The 27,500-nt window shown below is 41.5% G+C and overlaps 7 protein-coding genes and 1 long non-coding RNA gene across 9 annotated transcripts in view; 7 read left to right on the top strand and 1 right to left on the bottom strand.

Annotated features, from left to right (window-relative positions):
- The window catches only part of LOC116056243 (nuclear factor 7, brain-like), a 2,055-nt gene extending 1,223 nt beyond the window's left edge, over window positions 1-832 (top strand). Inside the window, exon 2 of the mRNA XM_031308400.2 lies at window positions 1-832. This exon is cut by the window's left edge and continues 728 nt beyond it. Within this exon, the coding sequence (XP_031164260.1) occupies window positions 1-681 (681 nt within the window). The 3' untranslated portion in view covers window positions 682-832.
- The window catches only part of LOC118493191, a 26,152-nt gene extending 19,341 nt beyond the window's left edge, over window positions 1-6,811 (bottom strand). The window contains exon 1 of the long non-coding RNA XR_004895170.1: window positions 6,791-6,811. This is a non-coding gene — a long non-coding RNA (uncharacterized LOC118493191). The remainder of the gene's footprint in view (window positions 1-6,790) is intronic.
- Window positions 1-8,711, top strand: part of LOC116056245 (nuclear factor 7, brain-like) — a 9,435-nt gene extending 724 nt beyond the window's left edge. Inside the window, exon 2 of the mRNA XM_031308405.2 lies at window positions 7,278-8,711. Coding sequence (XP_031164265.1) covers window positions 7,278-8,666 — 1,389 coding nt within the window. The 3' untranslated portion in view covers window positions 8,667-8,711. The remainder of the gene's footprint in view (window positions 1-7,277) is intronic.
- Window positions 1-27,500, top strand: part of LOC116056236 (clathrin heavy chain linker domain-containing protein 1) — a 71,200-nt gene that overhangs the window by 40,597 nt on the left and 3,103 nt on the right. The window lies entirely within an intron of this gene.
- On the top strand, window positions 4,453-24,308 carry LOC118492904 (nuclear factor 7, brain-like). Its single transcript, XM_031308403.2, has 3 exons — window positions 4,453-4,634; window positions 7,704-7,709; window positions 22,417-24,308. Exon 3 carries the CDS (start codon window positions 22,510-22,512, stop codon window positions 23,899-23,901), a length of 1,392 nt encoding a protein of 463 aa, XP_031164263.1. The 5' UTR covers window positions 4,453-4,634; window positions 7,704-7,709; window positions 22,417-22,509; the 3' UTR covers window positions 23,902-24,308.
- On the top strand, window positions 4,725-6,228 carry LOC116056240 (nuclear factor 7, brain-like). Its single transcript, XM_031308398.2, has one exon. The coding sequence runs from the start codon at window positions 4,740-4,742 to the stop codon at window positions 6,132-6,134; it is 1,395 nt and encodes a 464-aa protein (XP_031164258.1). The 5' UTR covers window positions 4,725-4,739; the 3' UTR covers window positions 6,135-6,228.
- On the top strand, window positions 13,540-15,050 carry LOC116056239 (nuclear factor 7, brain-like). The gene has a single exon (XM_031308397.2). The coding sequence runs from the start codon at window positions 13,555-13,557 to the stop codon at window positions 14,947-14,949; it is 1,395 nt and encodes a 464-aa protein (XP_031164257.1). The 5' UTR covers window positions 13,540-13,554; the 3' UTR covers window positions 14,950-15,050.
- The window catches only part of LOC116056246 (nuclear factor 7, brain-like), a 14,139-nt gene continuing 7,356 nt past the window's right edge, over window positions 20,718-27,500 (top strand). For both annotated transcript variants that reach the window (XM_031308407.2, XM_031308406.2), the window contains exons 1-2: window positions 20,718-20,761; window positions 22,425-22,429. The gene's annotated coding sequence lies outside the window, so the exon portion shown is untranslated. The remainder of the gene's footprint in view (window positions 20,762-22,424; window positions 22,430-27,500) is intronic.

Below are 27,500 nucleotides of genomic sequence, written 5' to 3'. Positions count from 1 at the left end.
ATCAACTACAAGGCTGCAGTGGAAAGAGTCCAGCAGCGCCCCCTGCTGGATGATCCACAGCTGCTCTCAGGAGCTCTGATAGACGAGGCCAAACACCTGGGCAACCTGAGCTTCAACATCTGGAACAGGATGAAGGAGATGGTCTCCTACACTCCTCTGATTCTGGACCCAAACACTGCTTATCCAAAACTCATCCTGTCTGAAGATCTGACCAGTGTGAGACGAGGAGACAGACAGAAGCTTCCTGATAATCCAGAGAGGTTTGATAATTACTTCTCTGTCCTGGGCTCTGAGGGCTTTAACTCAGGGACTCACAGCTGGGATGTCGAGGTTGGAGACAGTGCAGCCTGGCTACTAGGTGTGTTAGCAGAGTCTGTCCAGTGGAAGGGGGTCATACCTTCTGGATTATGGACAATATGTCTCTATAAAGGTAAATACTCAGCGTGGTCTCCACTAGCTCCAGACACTGATATCCTGTTTAAGAAGCAGCTCCAGAGGATCAGAGTGACTCTGGACTGGAACAGAGGAAAGCTGTCGTTCTCTGATCCTGATACTAACACAAACATACACACCTTCACACACACTTTCACTGAGAGGATGTTTACATACTTTAACACTGGGGATAAAGTCCCACTGAAGATATCACCACTGAAGGTCTGTGTGACAAAACAACAGGTCTGATAGTCTTTAGTTTGAAGGGGTTGATAATAATAGTAAACAACTGTTCACTTTGTAAGTTAATATTTGTCCATCTATCTATGTAGATGTATACATGTATGAGCAAATCTTCTGAAATAAATGCTCAAATACTGTAAGTCCAAACTTTATATTTGCAGCAGCAAACAGTAACGGGGAAAAGGCAGTTTTCTCCCTGACACAAGGAGAAAACTATGTTGGTGTAAAGACACACCAAATTACACGATCAGAGCATGAAATCCTACCAAGATATTACAAGAACTTACAAGCATTACTAAAATAATAACATAAAAAGTTAGAAATAATTTTAAAGTCAAAAATGGGGTTTTCTCCTTGTTCTTATATTTTAATTAATGTTGCGCTTCACAGTGTAGAATAATGTCTGTGCAGAATTTGACACAAGACGGCTATTTGTATGAAACACACACACAGACACACACACACAGACACAGACACACACACACACACACAGACACACACACACACACACACACACACACACACACACACACACACACACACACACACACACACACACACACACACACACACACACTAGAAGGCTGTTTTCTCATCCAGAGATCAAAGTGTAAAGTTTCTCTGTGCTAATTGAAATTCAGACTTTAAGAGGCGGGGCTACAGGTGAGATTTGTGACATCACAAATAGATAGAAGCCAATACTGGTCCAATATTCAGTTTACACAAATATGATTTGGAAAACACAAACACTGAGAATGGACTTGACAGTGAAGTATAAGACATCTTGTGTCCAGAAATGAAACTTGTAAAAAATAACCAAATTTGCATATTCTTTTATTCTGTAATGTTTAATGAGGGAGAGGGTGTGTGCACTTTGAATGTGTTAATTATATGTTGTTACATGTTGTATGCCTTGATACATGTGTGGAGGGGATATTTAACATATTTTATTCCATTCTTTGTAACTGATACATCACCAAAGCAACACATCATCATGCGTGTTTAGTTTCTCCGTCCTCCTATTCTGTCAGACAGTTGTTCTGCTTTTCCTGTGTTGTCCTTCTGCTCTCTGCCTGAATCCATGTAGCAGCTGGATCGTGGCAATATCACAAATCACAAGATCACATATCTCACAAAAATCCATCTTGTCAGGCTTCAAGTAATGTGTTAGTGTTGGAGCAGTAGTGAAGCCAACGTGGCAGCTACAGGTGTGGTTTAGGTGTGTGACAGCCGCGACTCTATAGCAGACATGATAGACCATCCAATCACCTGCCAGGGTTTATTTGAAAGTGCCCGCCCTCCTCAGATAGTTCTGTGGTAACCAGAAATGTGGCGCGTCAGGTCATGTGACTGCAGCAGTGTTACACAACCTGCGTCACAGCCGAGCTCATCCAAACAGCAGCTTATGAGAACATTGTTCTGTGACTAGTGAACATGTTGCCATTTAGACATGATATTTCCTTCAGCATTTTATTTAGTGGTGGGGGAAGGTCGGTCCTAACAACAACCCCCCCCCCCTTGCTGCAACACAAACAAATGTATTTATTCACCGCTATATACACACAATGAGGCATATTTTCAGTTGTGATTGAACTGTATTTTTTGAGTAACTATAGGGCACTGAACATCTACAACAGGTCTACCCTTGGATCGGAATATTTTTTTCATTCTGAACACAAGAGAAAATAAGAGTTTACCTGCAAACCGAAATGAGCTAAATAATAGTTTTTCTCGATTATTCGGTATTTGTAATCATTGGGAGCCGAAATCATAATCGTGATTAAATTTCGATTAATTGCACAGCCCTAATTGTGCGTCTGCCCTGTTTCTGATACCGTGGCGGCATAAATTTTGCCATGACGGGCCGCCACTACAAAATCAACATAGAGGAAACACTGGACATGACATAGTATCATCATTGTAACATTTATCTATCTTTTGATCATTTGCTATCTTTGATTTGTGTGTTTTTATTCTGATTATTTTGTTCTTGATTTGTTTTAAATGTTTATTTTTGATTTCATTGATTTGATCGAGGTGTGTGTGGTGAACTCTGGGGAGGAAAGCTAAAATATTTATGTTTAACATTAAGTTTATGATAAAAAGATGAATTACTGAACTTATGTGTATTGAGATGTTTGCTGTAAATGTCTGATGGGTATTCTTTTCTGTTTTCTAATTAATTTTATGTAACAATTTGTATGAAGGCTGCAGCTTTTGAGGAAAAATGGTGATTATAATGCAAACTGCTGATCTAAGAACAGATTTATTATCAACATTGACCAATAAAGAAAATCATAATACATCTTCTTAACCCTCCTGTTGTCCTCGGGTCAAATTTGACCCGTTTTTAAAAATTTTCTATATCAGAAAATTTGGGTTTCTTTTAACCACATTGTCAAAAAAATTAAAAATACCCTGGATGGTTCTGTAAAATAAATGATCAGTTGACTACTTTCATTGAATTTGGGTGTTTTATTCAATTTTATAGCATTTTGGGGGGGAAATTATACAAGGACATTGAAAAAATGGACAAAATGTCTAAAAAAAATATTAAAAAAAGAACAAAAACGTCAAAAAAAACAACAAAAACTTGGAAAAAAATGACAAAAACATCGGGAAAAGTGAGAAAAAGTGTCGACCAATTTTAGTTTTAAATTTTGACCCAGAAAAACTAAAAGTTGCCGGTCGACGGGAAGACAACACAAGGGTTAAAGGACAATTCCAGCGCAAAATGAACCTAGGGGTTAATAACATATGTGTACCGAGTCGACCGTTCTCTGGGATCTGTTTTCATGCTAATCTAATGTGTCTCTAGCTTGAAACAAGCTACAGCAAACCGCTGACTCTGCCAGTGTTCAGGGTTTCCAGCAGTAAATTGGAGCTTTAAGATTTTTCAGACAATTAATATCAGATTTCTGCATTTTCAGCAGCACTTTGAAATAGATTTCAGCTTTCAGCATTCACACCATTTCCTTTATGAATTGTATTTTCTAGTTATGTTTTCTGTGCAGTTTTGTTCCCACTTCCTCTAACTGGGTGTTATGAACAATATCTGGATATACATAAATAAATACATACATACATACATACTGTACATACAGTACATACACACACATACATACATACATACATACATACATACACACATACATACATACATAAACACATACACATACATACATAAATACATACACAAATCTACTACTTCTGCATTATCCTGGGAACCAGATGAATCTGCAAGCTCTTGTTTTATTTGCTGGCAGATACGTCTTGTCCCACTCCCATTCAGACAGATTTCCAGCCGACCAAATTCTGGTCCGGCCAATCACAACCGTTCATCTAATATGGGGCGGGTTTGAGACAATGACTGAGAATTTGCAGATCCTTCACGCTTTTCACAAAATACGTGCTGTCGTCATTTTTGGCTCACCATCCCTCTTGATAAAGAGGCATTTTCTAAAACAACCAAGATGGCTGCAGCTGATGTGGAACTTTCTGTTGAAGTAATAGTTTTCAATTCTGATGGCATCACTTTTTAATTTCAGCTGGAAATAGTTTATGTTGTTGTGTGCTGCTTCTTGCAGCATGTTTCTGTATTTGCAGCTCATTGAACTCTCAGAGCCTCCGTAATCTCTGCCTTTCTGCTTTTTCACAATGTTCTGACTTCAACCCTTGTAACTTTTAGGAATATTTATCATCCGTTCCCTTTAAGATATATCAGCTGCCTGACAAAGCTCCACACCTTACATTACGTCATCTGAGACTAACCAGGTAAACCAGTTAGTTCCTGTTGAGTTGTCAGTGAGAAGAGACGCACTGACAGACAGACGGTAAGATTTACCTTTTATTACAAAGATGTGACTTTAACTGAGGGAGGACAGTTACAGGAAGGAGCTCTAAAGTACTGAAGAAGTGAAATACTTTAACTGTAATCTGCTGCAGACTGAAAAAAACACGTAGAGACTCAAAGTGAAAGTAACTGAGGCAACTTTCTGCTGCAGGGAGGGGCACACTGTGACACAACACCGTCTGCTGTGTTTTTATCTGCACTCAGAGACAAAATGGCTTCCATGTCAGAGGAGGATTTCTGCTGTTCTGTCTGTCATGAAGTCTTTAGAGATCCTGTTGTTCTGTCATGTAGCCACAGCTTCTGTAAAGACTGTCTGAAGAGCTGGTGGACAGAGAAACCAACACAGGAGTGTCCAGTTTGTAAGAGAAGATCTTCAAAGTCAGAACCACCTCGTAACCTGGAGTTAAAGAAGCTGTGTGAGAGTTTCTTACAGCAGAGAGATCAGAGAGCTTCAGAGGCTCTCTGCAGTCTGCACTCTGAGAAACTCAAACTCTTCTGTCTGGACCATCAGCAGCCAGTGTGTGTCGTCTGTCTACATTCAGAAAAACACTCCAACCACAGAATCAGACCCATCGATGAAGCTGCACGACAACACAAGAAGAAACTCCAGGAAACTCTGGAGCCCTTAAAGGAGAAGATAAAGGTTTTTGAACAAGTTAAAGTGAAGTTTGATCAAACAGCAGAACACCTGAAGGTCCAGGCCCGACGCACAGAGACACAGATTAAGGATCAGTTTAAGAAGCTTCACCAGTTTCTAGAAGAAGAAGAGGAGGCCAGGTTGGCTGCACTGAGGGAGGAAGAGGAGCAGAAGAGTCAGAGGATGAAGGAGAAGATGAAGGCTCTGAGCAGAGAGATAGCAGCTCTTTCAGACACAGTCAGAGCCACAGAGGAGCAGCTGAGAGCTGAAGACGTCTCATTCCTGATCAACTACAAGGCTGCAGTGGAAAGAGTCCAGCAGCGCCCCCTGCTGGATGATCCACAGCTGCTCTCAGGAGCTCTGATAGACGAGGCCAAACACCTGGGCAACCTGAGCTTCAACATCTGGAACAAGATGAAGGACATGGTCTCCTACACTCCTCTGATTCTGGACCCAAACACTGCTAATCCATATCTCATCCTGTCTGAATATCTGACCAGTGTGAGATTTGGAGGAGAGAGACAAAAGCTTCCTGATAATCCAGAGAGGATTGATTCTCACCTCTCTGTCCTGAGCTCTGAGGGCTTTAACTCAGGGACTCACAGCTGGGATGTTGAGGTTGGAGACAGTACAAACTGGCTACTGGGTGTGTTAGCAGAGTCTGTCCAAAGGAAGGGATTCATAAAGTCTGGATTATGGAGAATATGGTTCTATGAAGGTAAATACTCAGCAGTGTCTCCATTAGCTCCAGACACTGATCTCCCATTTAAGAAGCAGCTCCAGAGGATCAGAGTGACTCTGGACTGGAACAGAGGAAATCTGTCGTTCTCTGATCCTGATACTAACACACACATACACACCTTCACACACACTTTCAGTGAGAGGCTGTTTCCATACTTTAACATTGGGGATAAAGTCCCACTGAAGATATTACCACTGAAGGTCTGTGTGACAAAACAACAGGTCTGATAGTCTTTAGTTTGAAGGGGGTGATAATAATAGTAAACAACTGTTCACTTCGTAAGTTAATATCTGTCCATCTATCTATGTAGATGTATACATGTACGAGCAAATCTTCTGAAATAAATGCTCAAATAAGTCCAAACTTTATATTTGCAGCAACAAACAGTAACAGGAAACAACAGTTTTCTCCCTGACACAAAGAGAAAACTATGTTGGTGTAAAAACACACCAAATGACATGATCAGAGCATGAAATCCTACCAAGATAGTACAAGAACTTACATGCATTACTAAAATAATTACATAACAAGTTAGAAATAATTTTATTTAAAGTCAAGAATGGGGTTTTTGTTCTTGTTCTTATATTTTAAATAATGTTGCGCTTCACTGTGTGTTTGACACTAGAAGGCTGTTTGTATGTCACGCACACACACACTCACACACGCACACACGCACACACACACACACACACACACACACACACATACATACATACATACATACATACATACATACGCACGCACGCATGCACACACGCACGCATGCATGCATGCATGCATACATACATACATACATACATACACACATACACATACATATACATACACATACATACATACATGTCAGGCTACTGCGTAGACGCAAAGGGGTCTGCTGGGGTACGCACGACTATAAAACGGCCTTTTGTGTTGCTGTAGGCCTCAATCTGTGAATGAAGTGACTCACACTGAACAGACACTCCCACGAGTCTGTAAAGAGAGGCTGTTGTTTACCCAGCACTCACCACTCCTGCTGGTAGTCATGTTTATATCTAAACAACGCTCCGTCCTTTACCTTATATCACCTGAGACAAACCAGGAAACCAGTTAGTTCCTGTTGAGTTGTCAGTGAGAAGAGACGCGCCGACAGACAGATGGTAAGATTTACCTTTTATTACAAAGCTGTGACTTTAACTGAGGGAGGACAGTTACAGGAAGGAGCTCTAAAGTACTGAAGAAGTGAAATACTTTAACTGTAATCTGCTGCAGACTGAAAAAAAGACTCAAAGTGAATGTAACTGAGGCAACTTTCTGCAGCAGGGAGGGGCACACTGTGACACGACACCGTCTGCTGTATTTTTATATGAATTTTGAATTTATCTTGAGACAAAATGGCTTCCATGTCAGAGGAGGATTTCTGCTGTTCGGTCTGTCATGAAGTCTTTAGAGATCCTGTTGTTCTGTCATGTAGCCACAGCTTCTGTAAAGACTGTCTGAAGAGCTGGTGGACAGAGAAACCAACACAGGAGTGTCCAGTTTGTAAGAGAAGATCTTCAAAGTCAGAACCACCTCGTAACCTGGAGTTGAAGAAGCTGTGTGAGAGTTTCTTACAGCAGAGAGATCAGAGAGCTTCAGAGGCTCTCAGCAGTCTGCACTCTGAGAAACTCAAACTCTTCTGTCTGGACCATCAGCAGCCAGTGTGTCTCATCTGCAGAGATTCAGAAAAACACACCAACCACAGATTCAGACCCATCGATGAAGCTGCACGACAACACAAGAAGAAACTCCAGGAAACTCTGGAACCCTTAAAGGAGAAGTTAAAGGTTTTTGAACAAGTTAAAGTGAAGTTTGATCTAACAGCAGAACACCTGAAGGTCCAGGCCCAATGTACAGAGACGCAGATTAAGGATCAGTTTAGGAAGCTTCACCAGTTTCTAGAAGAGGAAGAGGAGGCCAGGATGGCTGCACTGAGGGAGGAAGAGGAGCAGAAGAGTCAGAGGATGAAGGAGGAGATGGAGGCTCTGAGCAGAGAGATAGCAGCTCTTTCCGACACAGTCAGAGCCACAGAGGAGCAGCTGAGAGCTGAAGACGTCTCATTCCTGATCAACTACAAGGCTGCAGTGGAACGAGTCCAGCAGCGCCCCCTGCTGGATGATCCACAGCTGCTCTCAGGAGCTCTGATTGATGAGGCCAAACACCTGGGCAACCTGAGCTTCAACATCTGGAAAAAGATGAAGGACATGGTCTCCTACACTTCTCTGATCCTGGACCCAAACACTGCTAATGCAGAACTGATCCTGTCTGAAGATCTGACCAGTGTGAGACTAGGAGAGAGACAGCAGCTTCCTGATAATCCAGAGAGGTTTGATTATCACCCCTCTGTCCTGGGCTCTGAGGGCTTTAACTCAGGGACTCACAGCTGGGACGTCAAGGTTGGAGACAATACAGACTGGGAACTGGGTGTGTTAGCAGAGTCTGTCCAGAGGAAGGGACTCATACAGTCTGGATTATGGATAATATTGTTCTCTGAAGGTAAATACTCAGCAGTGTCTCCATCAGCTCCAGACACTGATCTCCCATTTAAGAAGCAGCTCCAGAGGATCAGAGTGACTCTGGACTGGAACAGAGGAAAGCTGTCGTTCTCTGATCCTGATACTAACACACACATACACACCTTCACACACACTTTCACTGAGAGGCTGTTTCCATACTTTAGCACAGTTAAAGTCCCACTGAAGATATCACCACTGAAGGTCTATGTGACAAAACAACAGGTCTGATAGTCTTTAGTTTGAAGGTGGTGATAATAATAGTAAACAACTATTCACTTCTTAAGTCAATATCTGTCCATCTATCTATGTAGATGTATACATGTACGAGCAAATCTTCTGAAATGAATGCTGAAATAAGTCCAAACTTTATATTTGCAGCAGCAAACAGTAACGGGAAACGACAGTTTTTTTCCCTGACACAAGGAGAAAACTATTTTGGTGTAAAAACACACCAAATGACACAATCAGAGCATGACATCCTACCAAGATAGTACAAGAACTTACATGCATTACTAAAATAATAACAGAAAAAGTTAGAAATAATTTTATTTAAAGTCAAAAATGGGGTTTTCTCCTTGTTCTTATATTATAATTACTGTTGCGCGTCACTGAGTAGAATGATGTTTGTGCAGAGTTGGACACTAAAAGGCTGTTTTCTAATCCAGTGATCACAGTGTAAAGTTTCTCTGTGCTAATTGAAAATCAGATTTTAATAGGTGGGGCTACAGGTGAGATTTGTGACATCACAAATAGATGGAAGCCAATACTGGTCCAATATTCAGTTTACAGAAATATGATTTGGAAAACACAAACACTGAGAATGGACTTGACTGTGAAGTATAAGACATCTTGTGTCCTGAAATGAAACTTGTAAAAAATAAGCAAATTTGCATATTCCTTTATTCTGTAATGTTTAATGAGGGAGAGGGTGTGTGCACTTTGAATGTGTTAATTATATGTTGTTACATGTTGTCTACCTTAATACATGTGTGGAGGGGATCTTTAACATATTTAATTCCATTCTTTGTAACTGATACATCACCAAACACATCATCATGCGTGTTTAGTTTCACCGTCCTCCTATTCCGTCAGTCAGTTTTTTTGTTTTTCCTGTGTTGTCCCTCTGCTCTCTGTCTGAATCCATGTAGCAGCTGGATCGTGGCAATATCACAAATCACAAGATCACATATCTCACAAAAATCCATCTTGTCAGGCTTCAAGTAATGTGTTTGTGTTGGAGCAGCAGTGAAGCCAACATGGCAGCTACAGGTGTGGTTTAGGTGTGTGACAGCCGCGACTCTATAGCAGACATGATAGACCATCCAATCACCTGCCACGGTTTATTTGAAAGTGCCCGCCCTTCTCAGATATTTCTGTGGCAACCAAAAATGTGGTGCGTCAGGTTATGTGACTGCAGCAGTGTTAAACAACCTGCGTCACAGCCGAGCTCATCTAAACAGCAGGTTAGTAATAGTAGTAGTTATATAACTATATTGTCCCCGTGGGGCAGATGGGTTTGGAGCAGAGTCACAAGACACTTTATGACAGGACATCAGACATATGATACAATCAAATACGTACCTACGTCAGACACCGACAGACATAACATGAAAAACATACATCACACACTACAATACACTCTACACCCTTGGGTATGACCAGGCCAGCTGGACATCTAGCTTATTTTGACTGATTTAAGACTTTTATGGCTTGTGGTACTAAACAGTCCCTCCAGAAAAACGTGATTATGCAATCGCATAATTCAATGCATAATTAGCCAAAGTCTGCATATTCATACGGGGGCCGCATTTTTTCAAATACAGCGCACTTTCGCCGTATAAATTGTTGATTTCCGCGCAAAAATGCGGGGCTTGCATGATTTCATATTCCCCCCATTTCCGTTGCAAAAAAGTCACATATATCTTAGCAGAAATTTAACAAATGTTGCGTTTACTTCACACAAGAGCAGCCATTTTCCCCTATTGCCATGGGAACATTATGAAGTGACGTAATTACGCGACGTGAACATCATCAAAAAGCTGCAAACCCCGTGATGAAGCCACGATGAAACCGCAATTTTTGCAAGTTCCTCGCATAAAATTGCATAAATATCCCGCATATTCCATCGCATTTTTTAACAAAATGTGCCACATAATCAAGGATTTTTGCCCGCAACAATCACAAAAAAACTCCAGATTTTTCTGGAAGGACTGACTAAAGAGAATTTGGATCTGTTCTTGGTCAGAAGGGGTGGGCAGAAACGAGGCCTAGATGGCAGTAGTTTAACATGAGATGCCAGGGGGTGTGTGTTGTCACACACAACGTTATTGGCCTTTCTCACCAGTCTGTCTTTGTAAATGTGTTAAATGTTCGGTAGTGTTATCCCAAGTAACTTGCTGGCAGTTGTAACTGTTTTTCTGATTGTCTTTTTCTGTGACTCAGTAGCATTTCAGAACCAGCAGATAATACAGCAAGTTAAACAATTTCAATAAAATCAGTATAAAACATTTGGAGCATTTTTATTGACATTAAAAACCAACAGTTTCTTTAAAAAGTACGAGAACATTATGAGAACATTGTTCTGTGACTAGTGAACGTGTTGCCATTTAGACATGACATAGTATCATCATTGTAACATTTATCTATCTTTTGATCATTTGCTATCTTTGATTTGTGTGTTTTTATTCTGATTATTTTGTTCTTGATTTGTTTTAAATGTTTATTATTGATTTCATTGATTTGATCGAGGTGTGTGTGGTGAACTCTGGGGAGGAAAGCTAAAATATTTATGTTTAACATTAATTTTATGATAAAAAAGATGAAATACTGAACTTATGTTTATTGAGAGTTTGCTGTAAATGTCTGATGGGTATTCTTTTCTGTTTTCTAATTAATTTTATGTAACAATTTGTATGAAGGCTGCATCTTTTGAGGAAAACTGTGGTGATTATAATGCAAACTGCTGATCTCAGAACAGATTTATTATCAACATTGATCAATAAAGAAAATCATAATACATCTTCTTAACTCTCCTGTTGTCCTCGGGTCAAATTTGAACCGTTTTCAAAATGTTTCTATATCAGAAATTTTGGTTTTCATTTAACCAAATTGCCAAAAAAATAAAAGAATACTGTGGATGGTTCTGTAAAATAAATGATCAGTTCACTACTTTCACTGAATTTGGGTGTTTTATTCAGTTTTATAGCATTTTGGTGGGAAAATTATCCAAGAACACTGATAAAATGGACAAAATGTCTAAAAAAAATATTAAAAAAAACAAAAACGTCAAAAAACCAACAAAAACTTGGAAAAAAGTGAGAAAAAGTGTCGACCAATTTTAGTTTTAAATTTTGACCCAGAAAAACTAAAAGTTGCAGGTCGACGGGAAGACAACACAAGGCTTAAAGGACAATTCCAGCGCAAAATGACCCTAGGGGTTAATAACATATGTGTACAGAGTCGACCGTTCTCTGGGATCTGTTTTCATGCTAATCTAATGTGTCTCTAGCTTGAAACAAGCTAGCGCAAACCGCTGACTCTGCCAGTGTTCAGGGTTTCCAGCAGTAAATTGGAGCTTTAAGATTTTTCAGACAATTAATTTCAGCTTTCTGCATTTTCAGCAGCACTTTGAAATTGATTTCAGCTTTCAGCATTCACACACATTTCCTTCTGGAATTGTATTTTATAATTATGTTTTCTGTGCAGTTTTGTTCCCACTTCCTCTAGCTGGGTGTTATGGCCAAAATCTGGATATACATACATACATACATGCATGCATACATACACACACATACATGCATACATACATACATACATCCATACACACATACATACATACATACACACACATACATACATATACATACACACACTGACACACACACACACACACACACACACACTCCCTCACATCCTTACTTCCACGCTCACATGCACAGACACACACACACACACACACACTCAGCAGGTCAAACAGAGGAGTCTTTAGCCTGTTTTACAGTTCTGTGGAGGCTCCACGCAGAGCTTTCACAGTAGCCTACGTAAGTGGCCTGATGTTTATACTTGTGCGCTGGTGTGTGCGTCGAGCCAGCGTGTTTGTGTGGGGAGTGGGTTGTAGAGCGAGGAGAAGTAACAGAGTGACGGTGTTTAGCTCCGGAGCGAGTACCGACTCTAGAGTCATAGTGAGAGAAACAAAGTGTCTCCCCTGTTCTTTCTGACCATGGTGGGAAATCTGGAGCAGGAGAAGTTAACCCTCTCCTTGATTTCATGTTGTTTATGGAGAAGGAGAACCAGGAAATGAGTCAGGGGGGAAATGCAACACTACCAAGTCACGGCTGAGTGACGTGCGTCACCGTGACGTGTAGTTCAATTTTTCGAGAGGTGCACGTCAGGGTATTGAGTAGGTTCGGTATCTACGGCGTAGACGCAGAGTGGTCTGCTGGGGTACGCCATCGATTCTACGCACGACTATAAAACGGCCTTTTGTGTTGCTGTAGGCCCCAATCTGTGAATGAAGCGACTCACATTGAACAAACAATCCCACGAGTCTATAAAGAGAGGCCGTCGTTTACCCAGCATCCTCTCTCTCCATCTCTTCATGTGATCTCTCTCTGTTCACCTGCAGTATTCAGGAAATTAAGCTTTTTTTTTTTAGATGTGAACAGATAAAACTACCCGCATCAGGAGAGAATGCAGCTTATCTTCCATCAGCGTTGTGGCTCTGCAGTCTTCACAATCCGGTTTTCAACCCTCGCCACTCCTGCTGGTAGTCGTGTTGATATCTAAACAACGCTCCGTCCTTTACCTTATATCATCTGAGACAAGCCAGGAAACCAGTTAGTTCCTGTTGATTTGTCAGTGAGAAGAGACGCACCGACAGACAGACGGTAAGATTTACCTTTTATTACAAAGCTGTGACTTTAACTGACGGAGGACAGTTACAGGAAGGAGCTCTAAAGTACTGAAGAAGTGAAATACTTTAACTGTAATCTGCTGCAGACTGAAAAAACACTCAAAGACTCAAAGTTAAAGTAATTGAGGCAACTTTCTGCAGCAGGGAGGGGCACACTGTGACACAACACCGTCTGCTGTGTTTTTATCTGCTCTCAGAGACAAAATGGCTTCTATATCAGAGGAGGATTTCTGCTGTTCAGTCTGTCATGAAGTCTTTAGAGATCCTGTTCTTCTGTCATGTAGCCACAGCTTCTGTAAAGACTGTCTGAAGAGCTGGTGGACAGAGAAACCAACACAGGAGTGTCCAGTTTGTAAGAGAAGATCTTCAAAGTCAGAACCACCTCGTAACCTGGAGTTAAAGAAGCTGTGTGAGAGTTTCTTACAGCAGAGAGATCAGAGAGCTTCAGAGGCTCTCTGCAGTCTGCACTCTGAGAAAATCAAACTCTTCTGTCTGGACCATCAGCAGCCAGTGTGTCTCGTCTGTCTACATTCAGAAAAACACTCCAACCACATAATCAGACCCATCGATGAAGCTGCACGACAACACAAGAAGGAACTCCAGGAAACTCTGGAGCCCTTAAAGGAGAAGATAAAGGTTTTTGAACGAGTTAAAGTGAAGTTTGATCAAACAGCAGAACACCTGAAGGTCCAGGCCCAACGCACAGAGATGCAGATTAAGGATCAGTTTAAGAAGCTTCACCAGTTTCTAGAAGAGGAAGAGGAGGCCAGGATGGCTGCACTGAGGGAGGAAGAGGAGCAGAAGAGTCAGAGGATGAAGGAGAAGATGGAGGCTCTGAGCAGAGAGATAGCAGCTCTTTCAGACACAGTCAGAGCCACAGAGGAGCAGCTGAGAGCTGAAGACGTCTCATTCCTGATCAACTACAAGGCTGCAGTGGAAAGAGTCCAGCAGCGCCCCCTGCTGGATGATCCACAGCTGCTCTCAGGAGCTCTGATAGACGAGGCCAAACACCTGGGCAACCTGAGCTTCAACATCTGGAACAAGATGAAGGACATGGTCTCCTACACTCCTCTGATTCTGGACCCAAACACTGCTCAACCATTACTCATCCTGTCTGAAGATCTGACCAGTGTGAGACGAGGAGGAGAGTATCAGCTGCTTCCTGATAATCCAGAGAGGATTGATTTTTATCGCTCTGTCCTGGGCTCTGAGGGCTTTAACTCAGGGACTCACAGCTGGGATGTTGAGGTTGGAGAGAGTACAAACTGTATGCTGGGTATGTTAGCAGAGTCTGTCCCAAGGAAGGAAGTTATACAGTCTGGATTATGGACGATATGGTTCTATAAAAGTAAATACTCAGCGTGGTCTCCACCAGCTCCACATACTGATCTCCCGTTTAAGAAGCAGCTCCAAAGGATCAGAGTGACTCTGGCCTGGAACAGAGGAAAGCTGTCATTCTCTGATCCCGATACTAACACACACATACACACCTTCACACACACTTTCACTGAGAGGGTGTTTCCATTCATTACCACTGGGGATAATGTCCCACTGAAGATATCACCACTGAAAGTCTGTGTGACAAAACAACAGGTCTGATAGTCGTTAGTTTGAAGGGGGTGATAATAATAGTAAATAACTGTTCACTTCGTAAGTTAATATCTGTCCATCTATCTATGTAGATGTATACATGTATGAGCGAATCTTCTGAAATAAATGCTCAAATACTGTAAGTCCAAACTTTATATTTGCAGCAGCAAACAGTAACGGGGAAAAGGCAGTTTTCTCCCTGACACAAGGAGAAAACTATGTTGGTGTAAAGACACACCAAATTACACGATCAGAGCATGAAATCCTACCAAGATATTACAAGAACTTACAAGCATTACTAAAATAATAACATAAAAAGTTAGAAATAATTTTATGTAAAGTCAAAAATGAGGTTTTCTCCTTGTTCTTATATTTTAATTAATGTTGCGCTTCACTGTGTAGAATAATGTCTGTGCAGAGTTTGACACAAGACGGCTATTTGTATGAAACACACACACAGACACACACACACACACACACACACACACACACACAGACACACACGCACGCACACACACGCACACACACACACACACACACACACACGCACACACACACACACACACACACACTAGAAGGCTGTTTTCTCATCCAGAGATCAAAGTGTAAAGTTTCTCTGTGCTAATTGAAAATCTTATTTTATGAGGCGGGGCTACAGGCGAGATTTGTGACATCACAAATAGATGGAAGCCAATACTGGTCCAATATTCAGTTTACACAAATATGATTTGGAAAACACAAATACTGAGAATGGACTTGACTGTGAAGTATAAGACATCTTGTGTCCAGAAATGAAACTTGTAAAAAAATAAGCAAATTTGCATATTCCTTTATTCTGTAATGTTTAATGAGGGAGAGGGTGTGTGCACTTTGAATGTGTTAATTATATGTTGTTACATGTTGTATGCCTTGATACATGTGTGGAGGGGATCTTTAACATATTTTATTCCATTCTTTGTAACTGATCCATCACCAAAGCAACACATCATCATGCGTGTTTAGTTTCTCCGTCCTCCTATTCCGTCAGACAGTTGTTCTGTTTTTCCTGTGTTGTCCCTCTGCCCTCTGCCTGAATCCATGTAGCAGCTGGATCGTGGCAATATCTCAAATCACGAGATCACATATCTCACAAAATCCATCTTGTCAGGCTTCAAGTAATGTGTTAGTGTTGGAGCAGCAGTGAAGCCAACGTGGCAGCTACAGGTGTGGTTTAGGTGTGTGACAGCCGCGACTCTATAGCAGACATGATAGACCATCCAATCACCTGCCACGGTTTATTTGAAAGTGCCCGCCCTTCTCAGATAGTTCTGTGGTAACCAGAAATGTGGTGCGTCAGGTCATGTGACTGCAGCAGTGTTACACAACCTGCGTCACAGCTGAGCTCATCTAAACAGCAGCTTCTGAGAACATTGTTCTGTGACTAGTGAACATGTTGCCATTTAGACTAGGGATGCACCAAATCCATCCTCAGACCATGAACACAGTAAACACATTAATGAAGTAAACAGTGACTGTCCTTCCTTTGCCGTACCTGAAGTTGCTGCATTTTGGCTGCTGTCTGTAGATTCCTTCATGCACAACTCGTATTCTTTCAGATGTTTCATACCAGATGTTGTAACAGCGGTGATGTTGTGTATAGTTTAGGGTCCTCGCCACCACCAGACTAATCAGCATTGCAGATTGAACATGTAGCTGGACTTGAATGGCCTTCTTTTGACTGAAAATACTGCCAAACTACACTTTTTCTGCTCACCAGTTCCATTTTCACTTCCTCACAGCCTACTGCATTGAACGCTCCACCTACGTAAACACCTTACCGTAATCAACGGCGCCGTCATTACGGCGACCAGCGTAGCGCGCGGAGTGCAAGCGTAGGGTTCGGTTCAGTGGAAAAAAATTCTAAGGTTCAGCAGAAACTCAACCCTGTCAACAAGCCCAATATTCAGCCGAATCCGAAGCCGAATCCCTGATTTAGACATGACATAGTATCATCATTGTAACATTTATCTATCTTTTGATCATTTGCTATCTTTGATTTGTGTGTTTTTATTCTGATTATTTTGTTCTTGATTTGTTTTAAATGTTTATTTTTGGTTTCATTGATTTGATCGAGGTGTGTGTGGTGAACTCTGGGGAGGAAAGCTAAAATATTAATGTTTAACATTAAGTTTATGATAAAAAAGATAAAATATTGAACTTATGTTTATTGAGATATTTGCTGTAAATGTCTGATGGGTATTCTTTTTTATTTTCAAATTAATTTTATGTAGCAATTTGTATGAAGGTTGCAGCTTTGGAGGAAAACTGAGGTGATTATAATGCAAACTGCTGATCTAAGAACAGATTTATTATCAACATTGATCAATAAAGAAAATCATAATAAATCTTCTTCCAGTCTGATTATATGGATATACTCGATATGTGTTAATTTCATAACTTACACCCTCTCATTTACTACTTTTGACAGTATTACAGTTTAGCTTCCAACTCTGCCAGTGTTCAGTAAATTGGAGCTTTAAGATTAATTTCAGATTTCTGCATTTTCAGCAGCACTTTGAAATTGATTTCAGCTTTCAGCATTCACACGCATTTCCTTCAGGAATTGTATTTTCTAGTTATGTTTTCTGTGCAGTTTTGTTCCCATTTCCTCTAGCTGGGTGGCATGAACAAAATCTGGATATACATAAATACATACATACACACATACACACAGACACACACGTACACATTGTATTTTCTAGTTATGTTTTCTGTGCAGTTTTGTTCCCACTTCCTCTAGATTAGATTCGATTCAACTTTATTATCATTGTGCAGAGTACCAGTACAAAGACAACGAAATGCAGTTTGCGTCCAACCAGAAGTGCAAAAAGAGCAGAAAAGTGCAATGTGATATACAAGTATTGTCTATACTTGAATATTGCACACAAGAAATATAGTGCAGTGTAGACAGCAGTGTACAGTTGGTTAACAGATGGTGGTTTAGAGTAATATAAATGAAATATAAATGTGTGCAGTGTATTAGCAGTTACCTTATAAGAGTAGAATGTATATGGCTATGTAATATGAACAATGTATGAACAACGTACAGATATGTGCAATGTAGCAGCAGTAACATTATAATAGTAGTAAGAATAATATAGATATATGCATTGTATTATTATAAGACAAACAGAATAAATACGGATATTCAGTATGAACCATATAGACAGATATGTACAGTATGTACAGCTATGTTCAGTGTGGTAATAGTACCATTGTAGTGCAGAAACAGTAACATTATAAGTAGTAGTGAGAATAAGTGGATGAATAGTATGAAGAGCAGTAGAATATGGCTATATAGCTGGGTGTTATGGCCACAATCTGGATATACATACATAAATGTTTAGCTGTCCATCGTGTTCGATGATGACGCTTGCTCCAGGGATGGGGGTGGGAGGGGGGTTGGTTCAGCGACCTTGCCGGTGGTGCCACTTCTCGTGGGCGTTGAGTCCGATCCTTGAGCCGCACATGCGTCTGCAAACGGAGCAGCGGAAACCAGATGCCAGGGGGGTACCAGCCGCCCGCTGGTGTCTCTTGATACGCTTCACGGATTGTTGGTCTTGGTTGGTTTGGTGTATTTGAGAGACTGCAGTGGCACAGGTGACCTGCCAGGCTGATCTGTCGAGTGCCAGAGATTGCGTGAGGGGGATGTTCGCTGGAGTAGTCCTTAAAGTGCCGCTTTTGCATCCAGTGGAGCGCTTTGTGCCCATTAGTTGGCTGTAGAGGACTTGGCGGGGCAGGCGGTGTTCAGGCATGCGTATAGTGTGCCCTATCCAGCGCAGATGTTTTTTGGCTATGGCTGCTTCCATACAGATTGAATCAGTGTTGCTGAGGATGTCTGTATGGGGGATTCAATCTTCCCAGGACAAGCTGAGGATCTTCTGTAGGCAGCGGATATGGAAGGCCTCTAGGTTGATGATGTGCTGGTGGTATGGGGTCCAAGACTCTGCCCCATAAAGCAGAGTGGAGTGACATACAAGCACACACAACACACACACACACACACACACAGACACAAAGACACACACACACACACACACACACACACACACACACACTCCCTCACAGCCTCACTCACTCACATGCTTCCACGCTCACACACACACACACACATACACACACACACACACACACTCACACACACACTCACGCTCACACATACACACACACACACACACACACACTCACTCACACTCATACACACACACACACACACACACACACGCACACACACACACACACACACACACTCACACACTCCCTCACATCCTTACTCACACGCTTCCACGTTCACACGCACAGACACACACACTCACACACACGCACACTAAGGTTCGTGATGCCACGCCCCCCACCCTGTCAGACACACCAATCCTAGTCGTGGGCGCTGGACGGGAAACTGACAACTGCGTCGGTCTTATACTAGCAAAGACACTTGTCTCAGGCTTTGTGCTGTGCTGCTCCGGGTGCAAGATAGGGCCCCTTAAGTGGAAGCTACTTTTTCTCTCTCTCTCCCTGTCAGCAGCAGCTCGCTCTACCTGGACTAGTAACGTACATAGACTGTAACGTATCAGCATGCGGTAAGGTCATGCTCTGCGCCCCGGCTTGGACACAGCGGTCTCGAGCGAGAGAGAAAAGGCGTTAACGTGGAACACTATCACACTTTCCTTTCTCCCCTCACAAGTTTGTGGACACTACTGTGTGCGTGCATCAATAAGTAAGTCTGATGTCCTGTGGGTACGGGACGATGTTATGTAGGATTTATGAATGTACGTTAGCAACAGTAGGCTAATTCTCAAGGGTGCTATTTTATGTGTGAGCTAACATTGCGCACCTGTTCATGTGCGCTGCAAGAATTATGTTTTTGTTGATTGAATGCGTTATTCAGTGCAAATATAACCGAGAATGTAGTTTAATCTCAGTAATGATGGTATATTAGGTTTTCACTCTGTTAAAGGCAAACGTTCCACTGTACTGTCGTTACGACAGTACACAGTAGATCACGGAGATCTGATTGAGTATAGACTTTACGGCACCGTAGTTAAGTGAAAGTGGGTCACGTTGTAATTGACTGCCCCTACCAGCAGGCGGCAGCATAGCCATGTAATACTGTCTATTTACAGAGGGCATTTAAATGTACAGTATGTCTGATCGTTTCTATGTTAACTGTTAGCCCATATAGTAGGAAAAAATATTTATGTAAAGAAATATAGTAAAATACAAAGTGCCCCCCCCCACAACGATGGCGATATCTTCGTCCATCGCAATGTTTTACTGGAAGCATCATCAACTGCCAATTTACGGGACATCGCCCAACCCTAGCGCACACACACACACACACACACACACACACACACACTCTCAGCAGGTCAAACAGAGGAGTCTTTGTGTTGCTGTAGGCCTCAATCTGTGAATGAAGCGACACTGAACAAACACTCCCATGAGTCTATGAAGAGAGGCCGTCGTTTACCCAGCATCCTCTCTGTCCATCTCTTCATGTGATCTCTCTCTGTTCGCCTGCAATATTCAGAAAATTAAGAATATATTTAGATGTGAACAGATAAAACCACCCGCATCAGGAGAGAATGCAGCTTATCTTCCATCAGCGCCGTGACTCTGCAGTCTTCACAATCCGGTTTTCAACCCTCGCCACTCCTGCTGGTAGTCATGTTTATATCTAAACAACGCTCCGTCCTTTACCTTATATCACCTGAGACAAACCAGGAAATCAGTTAGTTCCTGTTGAGTTGTCAGTGAGAAGAGACGCACCGACAGACAGACGGTAAGATTTACCTTTTATTACAAAGCTGTGACTTTAACTGAGGGAGGACAGTTACAGGAAGGAGCTCTAAAGCAGTGGTTCTCAAACTTTTTTCAATAATGTACCCCATTTGAATTGTGTTTTTAAGCCAAGTACCCCCTGACCAGCTATAGATTTACCAAACAACAGCCAAGATACTGAAAAACATTTAGATGATGATGGAAAAAGGCAACAAAAACTTTTTAAAAAACGTAAAAACTTGGAAAAAGTCGGTAGAAAGAAGGAAGTAAGGCAAGAATAGGTGGAAAATAGTATCAAAAACTTAGAAAACAGAGACAAAAACAAAAAAAATACAGTAGAAAGAAATAAGACAATCTTTGAAAAAAGTGACAAAAACCTTGAAAACGGCGGAACTGTTTTTTGAAAAAGCGACAACCTTGGACAAAAAAAAGAAGACAGTATAAAAAAGGAAGGAAGCAGGGGCGGTTGTTGGCACGGGCAACCCCGGCAGCTGCCCGGGGCGGCATTTTATCATGAGTCATGGGGGGGGCGCCATGAGCACTTGAAAAAAAAAAAAAATCCTCTGCTCCGCGAAGCAGTTTTCTATTATCTATCATTTCACTGTGTGGGGAATTGGCAGATTGCCGCCCCCTGCAGCTGCAGACGCCCTGCTTGCATCCCCTACTTTCACAATGAAATGGACTAGTCCGTAAAGGTGTGGGGCCCGGCGCGAAAGATAAACACACGGTGACAGGAGAACTCGGAAGTACACAGAGACAGAGCAAGACGAGTCTAAACCTTTCTATTATGGCAATGGTCTAAACGCGAAAATCAAACAAAGTTACCCAAGCGGCTCAAAAAGCGAAAAGACATGTTTTCGGCAGTAGCAGGACTTTCATCAGCTCCCGTGGCTGATCATAGTGGTGGTGGTGTCAGCAGCAGTGGCATGCACAGTGAGGAGACTCAGGAGGAGAGAGACAGATGAGGGAGTGAGGGTAGAACCTGCGGTAAGCACAACTCCCCTTAAAACACTTTGGCCCTTGATAAAACTGAGCCTAAAACTGAGTGTTGGACAAAACACTACAACAATGAAAGAAGTAGGCATGCTTTACTGTATGATTGCATTAGTAGCCTAGATTAACTTTGCACATCATGTAAACTTTCTTAATGAGAATTGTAGCTTTTCTATCTGCTTAGGCAGACAAAAACTCATGATATACCTCTTCAAATTAAAGCACAGGACCTATTGAAATGATAAAATATATATATATATATCTATATATATAGATATATATATCTATATATATATAGATATATATATATATATAGATATATATATCTATATATATATAGATATATATATATATAGAGAGAGAGAGAGCTTGTTGTATACCGTTTTATTAATTTATTAATCTTGTTAAATGTTTTATTATTGTATATATTGTTGGCACATTTATAGTGTGTATTTATTTTAAGTTCTAAAATAGTGACAAAAAGTGACAAAAACTTTAAAAACCACGACAAAAACTTAGAAAAAAGTGCTCACATACCCCCTGCAGTCCTCCAAAGTACCCCTTGGGGTACACATACCCCCATTTGAGAAACACTGCTCTAAAGTACTGAAGAAGTGAAATACTTTAACTGTAATCTGCTGCAGACTGAAAAAACACTCAAAGACTCAAAGTGAAAGTAACTGAGGCAGCTTTCTGCAACACTGTGACACACCTTTAACACTGTCTGCTGTGTTTCTATCTGCACTCAGAGACAAAATGGCTTCTATGTCAGAGGAGGATTTCTGCTGTTCGGTCTGTTATGAAGTCTTTAGAGATCCTGTTGTTCTGTCATGTAGCCACAGCTACTGTAAAGACTGTCTGAAGAGCTGGTGGACAGAGAAACAGACACAGGAGTGTCCAGTTTGTAAGAGAAGATCTTCAAAGTCAGAACCACCTCGTAACCTGGAGTTAAAGAAGCTGTGTGAGAGTTTCTTACAGCAGAGAGATCAGAGAGCTTCAGAGGCTCTCTGCAGTCTGCACTCTGAGAAACTCAAACTCTTCTGTCTGGACCATCAGCAGCCAGTGTGTCTCGTCTGCAGAGACTCAGAAAAACACTCCAACCACATAATCAGACCCATCGATGAAGCTGCACGACAACACAAGAAGAAACTCCAGGAAACTCTGGAGAACTTAGAGGAGAAGATAAAGGTTTTTGAACAAGTTAAAGTGAAGTTTGATCAAACAGCAAAACACCTGAAGGTCCAGGCCCGACGCACAGAGATGCAGATTAAGGATCAGTTTAAGAAGCTTCACCAGTTTCTAGAAGAGGAAGAGGAGGCCAGGATGGCTGCACTGAGGGAGGAAGAGGAGCAGAAGAGTCAGAGGATGAAGGAGAAGATGGAGACTCTGAGCAGAGAGATAGCAGCTCTTTCAGACACAGTCAGAGCCACAGAGGAGCAGTTGAGAGCTGAAGACGTCTCATTCCTGATCAACTACAAGGCTGCAGTGGAAAGAGTCCAGCAGCGCCCCCTGCTGGATGATCCACAGCTGCTCTCAGGAGCTCTGATAGACGAGGCCAAACACCTGGGCAACCTGAGCTTCAACATCTGGAACAGGATCAAGGACATGGTCTCCTACACTCCTCTGATTCTGGACCCAAACACTGCTCATCCAAGACTCATCCTGTCTGAATATCTGACCAGTGTGAGACGAGGAGGAGAGAGACAGAAGCTTCCTGATAATCCAGAGAGGTTTGATGATCACTTCTCTGTCCTGGGCACTGAGGGCTTTAACTCAGGGACTCACAGCTGGGATGTCGAGGTTGGAGACAGTACAAACTGGTCACTGGGTGTGTTAGCAGAGTCTGTCCAGAGGAAGGGACGCATAAAGTCTGGATTATGGAGAATATACTTCTGTAGAGGGAAATACTCAGCGTGGTCTCCATCAGCTCCAGACACTGATCTCCCGTTTAAGAAGCAGCTCCAGAGGATCAGAGTGACTCTGGACTGGAACAGAGGAAATCTGTCGTACTCTGATCCTGATACTAACACACACATATACACCTTCACACACACTTTTACTGAGAAGATGTTTCCGTTAATTAGCACAGGAGCAGTCCCACTGAAGATATCACCACTGAAAGTCTGTGTGACAAAACAACAGGTCTGATAGTCTTTAGTTTGAAGGGGGTGATAATAATAGTACTAAACACTTCTTAAAGTCCAAATGTGTCCATGTATTTAGGTTTAAAGGTCCAACATGTAATACTGACTGCGAGCGTTTAAAATGGTTACTGCAGTCCAAATTCAAAATACTGAAAAGAGTTGTCTTCCCCGGCCCCTCCTCCCCCAGCGTCGAAGTTCACGGGAATTGCCAACGCTAAACCCAACGTCACACAATAACAATGTTAGCTTGATGCTAGTCTCGCATTGCCAGACATTACTCCACAGCGCAGCGGAGTTGCTAGATGCTGCTATGTTGACGGTTATAAAAGCCTGTGCTCTCACGGAGCTCTGTACGCGGCTGACAGTCACCTTTTATGGACTAACCATAACAACAACAACCGCTAAAAAGACAGCGACCTTGCAGAGCTTTGTGTGCGACTGGCAGCCACCTTTCCTCGGCTTAAAGGGGCGATAGAATGATTATATAGGATATTTTACACTGTTCCTTAAGGTCTCCTAATAGGGTATGTAACATTGGTTGGGCTGAAAATTGCCCGAATGCTATTTTATTAGGCCCTTAACTACCCTGTGAATATGGCTCTATTTGGAACAAGAGCTTTTCTTCCAAATATGGTATGCTCATGAATATTTAGATGAGCTGCGTGCTGATTGGTTGAGGAACCCCATAGAAACACATTGGAGACGAGACAGCAGGTCTTATATTTCAGACACTGCAAAGTTATGCATTGTTTGTCGGGCTATTTCGTTATTAAATTCACTTCTGAGACTTTTTTAAGCGAGAAATCAACTATATAAAGCTCAAATATGGGCCGTTTTACGAAAATTGATGGCTATTTGCAAATTTAGTAAGACGTGTCGGACTTTAGGAGCTCCACACAGTCTGACAAGAAAACGGCAACCTCCATACCCAGTTAAAGTCACCGGTTCTCGGTTACTGGACGACCGGGGCTCGGGGCTCCACGGAGCTCCGGAGCTGCAAGCTAGGCTATGTGTCCCATTTAATCCTATGGGAAAAGATCATTGCTACACTTTCGGCATAACTTTCGTATATTTACAGTTTGAATTTCGTCACGCCACTTACAGTACATAACATCTACCCCAAGGTCTTATAAAGCTAACAGTGGTGTCTGATTTCAATTTAATGCATTTTTGTGAACATTAGGGATTTTGTTAGCTGCTACTGTCCCTCCAATCCTATGTTTACAGATCGCGGCTAGTTAGCTTCACTTTTGGCATAATTAAAGTATATTTACAGTTTGAATTTCGTCACGCCACTTACAGTACATAACATGTACCCCAAGGTCTTGCAAAGCTAACTATGGTGTCCGATTTCAATTTAATGCATTTTTGTGAACATTAGGGATTTTGTTAGCTGCGACTGTCCCTTCAATCCTACCAGGGTTTTCATCTCATCTTTCACTTGTTACTAGGGATGCACCGAATCCAGATTTTTTGGGTTCGGCCAAATACCGAATCCAGTGGTTAAGATTCTGCTGAATCTGAAACCGAATCCTCCTCCCATCCTCAGTCTATGAACACAGTAAACACGTTAATGAAGTAAAGAGTGACTGTCCTTCCTTTGCTGTACCTGAAGTTGCTGCATTTTGGCTGCTGTCTGTAGATTCCTTCATCACAACTCGTATTCTTTCAGATGTTTCATACCAGATGTTGTAACAGCGGTGATGTTGTGTATAGTTTAGGGTCCTCGCCACCACCAGACTAATCAGCATTGTAAATTGAACATGTAGCTGGACTTGAATGGCCTTCTTTTGAATGAAAGTACTGCCAAACTACACTTTTTCTGCTCACGAGTTCCATTTCCACTTTCTCACAGCCTACTGCATTGAACGCTCCACCTACGTAAACACCTTCTCGTAATCAACGGCGCCGTCATTACGTCGACCAGCGTAGCGCACGGAGTGCAAGCGTAGGGTTTGGTTCAGTGGAAAAAAATTCTAAGGTTCAGCAGAAACCCAACCCCGTCAACAAGCCCAATATTCAGCCGAATCCCAGATTCGGTGCATCCCTGATTTAGACATGACATAGTATCATCATTGTAACATTTATCTATCTTTTGATCATTTGCTATCTTTGATTTGTGTGTTTTTATTCTGATTATTTTGTTCTTGATTTGTTTTAAATGTTTATTTTTGATTTCATTGATTTGATCGAGGTGTGTGTGGTGAACTCTGGGGAGGAAAGCTAAAATATTTATGTTTAACATTAAGTTTATGATAAAAAAGATGAAATACTGAACTTGTGTTAAGTAGAGTTTGCTGTAAATGTCTGATGGGTATTCTTTTTAGTTTTCTAATTCATTTTATGTAAGAATTTGTATGAAGGCTGCAGCTTTTGAGGGAAACTGTGGTGATTATAATGCAAACTGCTGATCTAAGAACAGATTTATTATGAACACTGACCAATAAAGAAAATCATAATACATCTTCTTAATGTGTTCATAAAGTTTACATCCAGTCTGATTATATGGATACACTCGATATCAGAGATGGGGACTCGAGTCTGAGACTCTGACTCATGTCGCACTTAAGTCGCACAAACAGCTGACTTCAGACTTGACTCGGACTCGAGCTTCGAGACTCGTCAACAACCTGTTGTCGTGCAATTATTGCTAAGTTTGTTGTCAGAAAGGTCATCTGGTCCATATCCAGGGTTTTGAGAGAGTTAATTTAGAACAGGGATCTTCAACAGGGGGTCCGGGGCCCCTAGAGGGTCCTCAGAGTCAGTGCAGGGGGGCCTCCAAATTATTGTTAACTTTTGAAAGTTTTTTTCAAAAATTAAAAAGTCTTGACATGAATCCAACATATTACTAGCAAATATAAATCCCCACTGCTTACTGGCCCATATGTAAGGTAGGCACTAAGGCCATCCACAGATACAGTTCATCCTAAGGATTCATTGTGCTACATGTATGTTTAACATTAAAACATGATTTACAAAAGCATGCCAACAATTGTTAGACTATTTTAATAGCTTAGTATTCCATGCAAAAAGGTATAAAGTATTCAGGCCGCCCTACAACTTATTGTAGGCCCAGTTTAATATGCAACTTCATTTTATACAATATATGTAGTAGGGGGTCCCTGCTCCGTCTCTCTTTCAGTTAAGGGGTCCTTATTTCAGTTTAAGTATATAGGTAATTGTTTGATTTAAATTTCTTCAATTCTTTTCTCCAATTCTTTTTAAATTTTTCTTGTTGTTAAATAGCAATACGGAAAGTATCAGTTCTCACATGTTTGCACCATGGTTGGTGTATTAACTTTCAATACAGATGTTTCTCTCAAACTGTGAACACTGAAACATGTAATGCATGATGAGGTTGGGCTTTACAGCCAGTTAGTAACACAGACAAACATGTGTTCTTTGGTGCAGATACCAAAATGTTGAAAAATACAGTTATGAAATTGTTAGAGTTCTTAATTTGTGTTTCTTCAGATTGCATTGCAGTAGACCCCATAAAGTTATCCTACAACTGATTTTGATACTGTACTGTATGGATGGTAGCTACAGGACATGCTTTGAATTCATAAGATTTAACGATACAGTGTTAGGGACAGATAGATG

The sequence above is a fragment of the Sander lucioperca genome, chromosome 15, assembly GCF_008315115.2.
Source record: "Sander lucioperca isolate FBNREF2018 chromosome 15, SLUC_FBN_1.2, whole genome shotgun sequence".
Taxonomy (NCBI): domain Eukaryota; kingdom Metazoa; phylum Chordata; class Actinopteri; order Perciformes; family Percidae; genus Sander; species Sander lucioperca.
The sequence above is the reverse complement of the archived record's forward strand: the minus strand, read 5'-3'. Positions and strand labels throughout refer to the sequence as shown.

Excerpts from the sequence above, each read along its gene's own strand:
- LOC116056240 (XM_031308398.2), top strand. The coding sequence starts at position 4,740 with ATGGCTTCCATGTCAGAGGAGGATTTCTGCTGTTCTGTCTGTCATGAA.
- LOC116056239 (XM_031308397.2), top strand. The coding sequence starts at position 13,555 with ATGGCTTCTATATCAGAGGAGGATTTCTGCTGTTCAGTCTGTCATGAA.
- LOC118492904 (XM_031308403.2), top strand. The coding sequence starts at position 22,510 with ATGGCTTCTATGTCAGAGGAGGATTTCTGCTGTTCGGTCTGTTATGAA.